Source organism: Geospiza fortis, unplaced genomic scaffold, assembly GCF_000277835.1.
Source record: "Geospiza fortis unplaced genomic scaffold, GeoFor_1.0 scaffold413, whole genome shotgun sequence".
In the NCBI taxonomy this organism is placed as follows: Eukaryota; Metazoa; Chordata; class Aves; order Passeriformes; family Thraupidae; genus Geospiza; species Geospiza fortis.
The window spans coordinates 836886-844102 of NW_005054386.1; the positions used below are offsets into that span (position 1 = coordinate 836886).

The 7217-nt window shown below is 39.8% G+C and overlaps 1 protein-coding gene across 1 annotated transcript in view; it reads left to right on the forward strand.

Moving 5' to 3' along the window:
• LCP2 (lymphocyte cytosolic protein 2) overlaps nt 1-7217 on the forward strand; it is a 26614-nt gene that overhangs the window by 13090 nt on the left and 6307 nt on the right. Inside the window, exons 7-16 of the mRNA XM_031060575.1 lie at nt 1088-1295; nt 2024-2124; nt 2982-3051; nt 3262-3345; nt 4146-4171; nt 4256-4275; nt 4381-4485; nt 5404-5434; nt 6082-6094; nt 7108-7217. The exon at nt 7108-7217 is cut by the window's right edge and continues 23 nt beyond it. Coding sequence (XP_030916435.1) covers nt 1088-1295; nt 2024-2124; nt 2982-3051; nt 3262-3345; nt 4146-4171; nt 4256-4275; nt 4381-4485; nt 5404-5434; nt 6082-6094; nt 7108-7217 — 768 coding nt within the window. The remainder of the gene's footprint in view (nt 1-1087; nt 1296-2023; nt 2125-2981; nt 3052-3261; nt 3346-4145; nt 4172-4255; nt 4276-4380; nt 4486-5403; nt 5435-6081; nt 6095-7107) is intronic.

The window sequence follows — 7217 nt, forward strand, 5'->3', positions numbered from 1 at the left end:
GAAAAGGTTCTCCCCAGAAATTCAGAATTGCCTTCCTATTGCCTTCCTGTAGCTCCCGGCCCACAACCAGGTCTCCACAGAACCAAAGCTGAGTTCTACATGCCTGTTTCAAGCTCTTAAAAGAGGTGCCTAGAGGTGCAAGGTTACTGTGTTATTCAATGGCAAATTCTTGCCATTTTGTTCTCTAGAGCCAACCTGTTGAACAGTATTTTTTTTAAAGCCATTTAGCCTGCAGAAGTTCCTTTTGCCTTTTGGCATAGGAAATGCCTCAATAATGTCTTTAGGTGAAACACCCACCCCAGCTGCTGATGCACACCCTGAGTTTATGAAGATCTCTGAGGCTAACCAGTGCTAATGGCTTTTCTCCAAAAATAAGAGGGAGAGGCATTTTTAGAAGCCACTTGTTACTAAGTTCGCAGGAGATTTGCTGCTACTCCGGGAGCACAAGAGATAAAAGTAACCACCTACAGAGCACATGGGCTCTGTGCCAGTGCAGAGGACTCTGGAAATTCTAGCTGTGGTACCAGCGACAAATGGAGGGTTCTTTTTCTCCCAAGCCTTGGCAGATTGCACAGATGTGCAATGACCATATTGACACTGCCCCCTTATGAGGTCTGGCAAACGAGGCTGGTTTGGGTCAAGACCCAAATCAAAGACCTCAGCTTTTATGAATAATTTTCACAAGTTGGGCTGCATGCTGTAGAGGACATGTTAGAAAGCAAGAATGAATATCAGCAGCATCAGCTGCTGCTCCATTGTGTTCCCGGGGACACTGGCTTGTTTGCTGGTGCCTTGGCTGTTCCCTAAAACAATTAATGCATTTCAGCAAACTTACACCTTATCTTGACCTCCCACTGCACTCACTGGCATCACATGATATTTGTTTCCTTTCTTAAGCCCCACTAATGCATTAGTGGAAAGTTTCTTCCTTTCCCTGTATTATTTCAACAGATTTTTCCCCCTCAAACTGGTTGTAAAAGTTTGGTATTTTCCAGAGTGAAAAATACCACAGTGAAAGGCCACCAGGAACTGCTCCGCAGGGTTTGGTGTTCTCTTCCAGCATCCACTTTTTATGCTCATTTGTCAGGATGATGATGATGATGATGATGATTATGAAAGCCCTGATGAAGACCAGGAGAAGGAAGATGAGGCTGACTATGAATCACCAACAGAGGAGCCTGAGGAAGCAGAACATGACAGCGATGGCTATGAGCCACCTCCATCCAATAATGAAGAAGCACATCACAGTGTCATATTTCCTGCCAAGTCACTTCCAAGCAGCACAGATTACATAGGTAATTACTAGAAATTAAGTGCTATTAATAATTTACAGATGAGATTTTCCCATGTTATCAGCTACATTTTAGTTGGCTGGTAATGGAATATAGAAGATTTTTCCTTGAAGGTAATAGTGTAGTTCATAAGCAAGATTTAGTGACACAAACTCTGTGACTTTTAAAGTTACATTTTTTTTTACTTTGGACAAGCTCTGTTGGAACAAAGATTAGTTTTGTGGGATGTGTGCATTATTGGGCCTTTGATCTGAACCTGTATGAAGTTACACACACGTACAGGCTGCAGTAGCTTTAGCAGTGCAACCTTGGACAGAGCAGGTTGTCACAACAGTGGCAAAAAATCTCTAGTGAAATTTGGGAAAAGAACAATCAGCTGTCCCTGCCTGTCATTTCTGTTTTATGTCTGAATCCTCAGCAGCCTGCAGGTGTGGAGTGCTGCCGTTCAGATTGGCTGGTGTTTCACACACTGTGCTGCAGGGAATGCAATAAATCCTGTGGCCCAGAGCCTGGCAGGGGAGTCACCCCCACAGGGACAGAGCAGCCTGGAACTCCCAACACATCACACTGATCCTAAAGCAACTGCCAGGCAAATCCTACAGCAATGTCTTGATGATTTATTAACTTCAGTAGCCATGTTCTTGTAAGGGCTCTTTGTCAGAAAGATTGAATTAGTATTAAATAACCAAACTCTGTGTAGTTGTTTAATTTGGGATTTTTGTTTTCTTTAGACAGACCTACAACAACGAGATCAGCACATCAGCCTCCACATCAGCCTCCAGTACCGCCCCAGAGACCTGGCCCAGCCTCATTTGGGGGGAGAAGTGCTACTGTATGTTCCTGTCTTCATATCTCACTATTTCCTATCCCAGGACCTTCTTAGGAGTCCAAGTGTAGGGCCATTTTTATTCACCTAGTGTATGAAGAGGAAGCCATCAAAATAGATTTGAACTCTGTTACAAGGTGGCCATTGTTCAAGGAACAATTAAATTTCATGGGAGAAATAGATTTAATTATTTTATATTCCTTCATTGATTCTTACACTGGACATACACACCTACTTGTGAATGCCTCTCCCACAGAAATTATGTATTTGTAAGAGATGTCTCTGTTTTGAAAACAAGGTTATGTTTTTCCAAGCTATACTTCTAGCACTTGTCCAATTGAATTAGGACCACATAAAAGTGTAAGAGACTGCGTAATCAGAACACTCATGACCAAGATTTGATTCCTTTTTTTCCTGCTGTGAATACTTCAAAACTGAAAGTTCTTGTGCTGTTGATAGCTGGCACTATAGGTTCAGTGTTTGCCAGATCAGATGTACACTAAACCTACCAATGCTTCCACAAGTAAAGGTTTAGGATGTGATGGAGGCACTGATGCAGTGTCACAGAGGTACAGCAGGGTTGCTGGAGCTCCTGTTCCTTTCCTTTGACAATACACCTCCCCTTCCTGAGGAGACATCCATCCCACTGGAGTGTGGGGAGGCACAGCAGATGGAGGCAATTCTGCATCCAACAAAAATCAATGATTTTGGTCATGCTCCAAGAGGGTGCCTGTCCTTCCTGCAGTGAGCAGAGACCTGCTCCTTGTGCCACACAAGACTGGCAGATGAGTGTGGTGGGTTTAATACACTCCAAATAGAAAGGTGAAGACACATTTTAACCACTTGTGAAATATCTGTTTTAGCTGCCAGCTTTCCCTCCTCCACCAAGCAACAACGACTTGAGTAGAGACAGAAACATGAAGCCTTTGAAACGTGAGTACAGCTGGAGTTCTCTTTGCAAAGCTTTCTCACAAACTGTGCAGCACTTCACTTCTTCCTCTTTTCCCTCAGTTCCACTCTCTTCTGCTACTCATACAGGAGTCTGAATTGTTGTTTTAAGAAGTAACACCAGTTCTAATCTATGCATAATAAAGATATATTGACCTATATCAGCAGATGATCTTACACAGTTGTTGTGTTTAGCCCCAGCTCCTTCTATAGACAGAAGCACCAAACCCTCTCTGGATCGCCTTGCTCCCCCATACGAAAGAGAAAGCCCAGGATCAGGTCAGTATTTGCCCACATTAATATCACTGGGGTTGCTTTAATTATTGAAAATCATCCGTTTTTTGCTTTAATTACTGAAAATCATCAGTTTGTATATAATTTATACAAAAGAACAAGGCTCAACCAAATGTAATCAAAGTAATCTGTTTATGAATAAATGGTGTGAGCGGAGCTTACACAGTGGGAGAGAAATTTAACGTAGAAAACAGCAACCCTGGGTCAGACTGGTGAACAGAAAGACATTATGAGAACCCTGTGCAATAAAGGTTTGATGCACACCTAAGTGATTGAACAAGGAAATATTTAGTAGGTTAAAAGAAGAAATCATCTTTGCATACAAAGGTAATGAAACTCTGCATACACTGCTGTAGGTAATGTGGCAACAGACTTAAAAGAAGGCTGAGAATTAATAAGACACAGAAAAAAATGGCATTTCCTTCAGACCTGAAAACCACATTATACAAAGCATCTACAGATATGACTCTACAATTTTATTTATTATCTAAACTCTTATCTGTTATATAATGGCAAGAAAGTATCCAGCAGTTCAAAGCTGAGCCTTAGATAATGTAGCTGTGACACGTGCCATGTTGAAAATGTTTAAATTTCCCTTCAATAAGAGAGACTGCAATTTTACCATCACTTGCAAAGCCAAAATATTATTCTGGCTCACATCTCAGGATATGAGTTCTTCAACCAGCAAGATTAACTTTCAATTTTACTCAAAACTCAATTATTTCATAGGAAGTTTAATTAATCAACTTCCATTTTTTCTAAATGTAAACTTTTGCTGTTTTCAGGGAAGAAACCAGTCATTCCTGAGAAGGTAATTTTTTTGGTGATTATTGATAGTTTTTGCCTATTTTAATACAATTACACATTCTCTTAACCATTCCTTGTTGTTTTGCAGCCTCTGGTTTCACAGCTAAGGTAAGATTTGTCCTCTGCAAATGATCCTCTCACTGCCAGTATTCCCCAGTTAGTTCTTAATAAGCAGCTTCTTGCCTTTATTTCATCGTCTCACTCCTGCTTTAGATCTCTGGGAGAACAGTTAGCAATGATGCCAAAACCTCCTGTCCCATCAAGTGAGAGATATGAAAGAGGAAACCCACCTCCTCTAAGGAAGCAAAGCCCTGGAAAGTAAGTGCTCATTTCACTGAAACTCAATAAAGGAGAAATGAAAGTTTCTCCTTTCAAAAGAACAAAAATATGGATGAGCAACACAGGATGGTCTGATTTACTGCTACTGCATGACAGCAGGGTCTGTGGCTATCAAAGTTTTGGTTCATAAATATGCACAGGATGTGCTTGAAGCTGCAGAAAGGTGTGAATGCAGAAAAACTCTCTCCAGTCATATCTGGAAGAGCCATTACATGGGGCATGACTCACTCTCAAGTTGTACAAAGATACAGATGATCCATGTTTTTTCCAGCAGAGCAAGTTCTTGCTCTAGGGAACATTCTTACATGAGTTCTGCTGCTCTTGTTTTAGGGTGTTAGAAAAGGAAAGCTGTACTTTCATCCCATTGATTTTATTAGCCTGCAAAACTCCTTCTTAGCAGCCAGCAGCATTTTCTAGCACAGCTGCATCATTCCCCAGCATTTTCTAGACCACCTGGGGGCTGAACACTGACTGTACTTCAAACAAGAGAAGAAATAATTGAGATCTGCTAACCAGCCAGGATAATTGACCAGAGAAACAAAGCCTGATATCCTTTTGTGCTTCAGCAGTGTTGTCAAATATTATAAATGAGTTCAAGACTTGAAGATTAGTGTTTCATCATTGTACAAGCTTGTTTTAAATTCTAATCTTACGATCAATGAATCAGACATTTTCCTTGTTGATAAAATCAAGATGTGCTAAGAACTAGAATAATGCATTAGATTATGGCTGAAAATTGGAGTCTGAGATATTTTTATGAGGGAAAAAAATGTTTCTGCATCCATTGGTCTTTAAAACTTGCTATAAATTCATGTTCTAGTTGAAAAATATAGCCTAATGCACATGAAGGGAATGAGTATTATTCCACCTATGATGAGTGTTTTGTTTTCCTTTCAGGCACAGTTGGCCACCACACAAGAAAAATGAAGTAAGTGTAGTCTCAAAGCATATATTTTAAAGTATAGGGGTTACAGTAAAATTAAATACCTGTATAAACTAATCATGCTGGAAAAGATAAACTTGTTTCTTTTATAAATTGTAAGGAATACCCATGGATCTTTCATGGCACATGGGGTGTTTTTGAACAGTTCTTCTGTGTCAAGCTCAGTTTGTTCCCTGAGAACTTTATCTTGGATAACAGGAAGAATAAGGCCAGAATTTCTTCTATGACATGGGAGAAGTGCTTTTGCTTAAAAAAGATTTGGGCTTCTGGGGATTTGTTCAGCTTAAGCTGATCTAAAAGTTTCACTTTCAGATAACTCTGAGAGTCTAAACTTACTTGAAGGATTAAGGAAAGTTTATATCTCCCGAGAATTTCTGACTATTTTAGGTCAAGATATGTAATGGGACATCTACCACACATCTTGTTTAAAACTTCAAAGCTTTAAAAACTTTAAAAATTATTTGGTGCTGCATGAAGACAAAATGCCCAACATTTTAGAGGGAAGTGATGTTGTAGATATTAGAATCCCTGTATACTCAAAATTCACCAATGTCCAGATTTTGTTTTGTAAAGCATTCCCAGGAACTGTGCTATAATATGTTGCTAATTTCTTTTTTTTTTTTGCTCCCCAGGATGAAGAAGACAGTAAGTATTTCTGCAGAGGTTTTTCAAACTTGAAATCTTTCTTCGTCTTAGTTCTGAAAAAAAAAAAAAAAAAAGTAAAAAGTAAATTAAAGGAAATTACTTCAGTTGTTTCCTTAGAGCCATTTCTGAAGTCAGTGGTACCTTGATAGGCAGTAGAATTATTTTAAAGTGCCTGATGCAGATTTACATATCAAAACCACAAACCCCAGGAAATCAATAGCTAATAGCTTCCTTCAGTCAGCCAGCTACCAGCCAGCAGGATTTCTTATTTTGAAATACATAATGTTAGAGAGATTTGTGTTCTGCACACAGCATCAAACAGCTGGAAACAGAAACCTGGTGTCTCCCAGTCCTCAGCAGATCCTGCTGTCTCTGTGCAATATTAGTCACTTTTATGAACAGAAGCAGAATTTCTTCCATGTGCCACCAGTGTTTATAAACTACTACAGAATGCTGATTTCTGAAATTGAGTTGGTAAAGTGACTCCATAACAGAGGCAGGACATTTGGCCAAGTCTCTATGAATTATCACTGCCTCTAAGCCTCCATAAAGAATAAAGTTATTTAAGCTGTGCAGAGCACAGTTAACCTGTTCCACTCCTGCTAGTTCAGGTCTGAGCATACCGCAGAAAGAAAATGTTTTATTTCATGATGGGAGAAATCTCAGAATCATGTTCAAAAAGGTGATACCAACTTTGCTATTTAGAAGCAATGTGACAGAAAACATGTACCATCTTCTGCAGTTAAGGTACCTGAATTGTGGCTTATCCAAAACAGAACCTAGAAAATGTAAACGTTGCTCAAGCCAGTTCCAGTTTATTTTTAATTTTAATACCTACTTTTAAGTTCTCAGCTGACCATATGAGTTTCCAGTCTGTAACTAACTCATCAAGGACTGTTTATTGCATTATATTTATCTAATTAGCCAGCAGTAAGGTGACAGAATTTCTTCATTCTACTTCATTTAAGAATATCCCATGTAGGATTTCAGTTTCCTTCTCTTCCTCTCCACAGCTGCCTTGCAAAGACCAGTGCCACAGCTGTCTTTGCCCCCATACAGCTCCAATGCATTCCCACCCAAATCCATCAGGCCTCCACCTAAGCCAGGATCCAACAGCATTCCT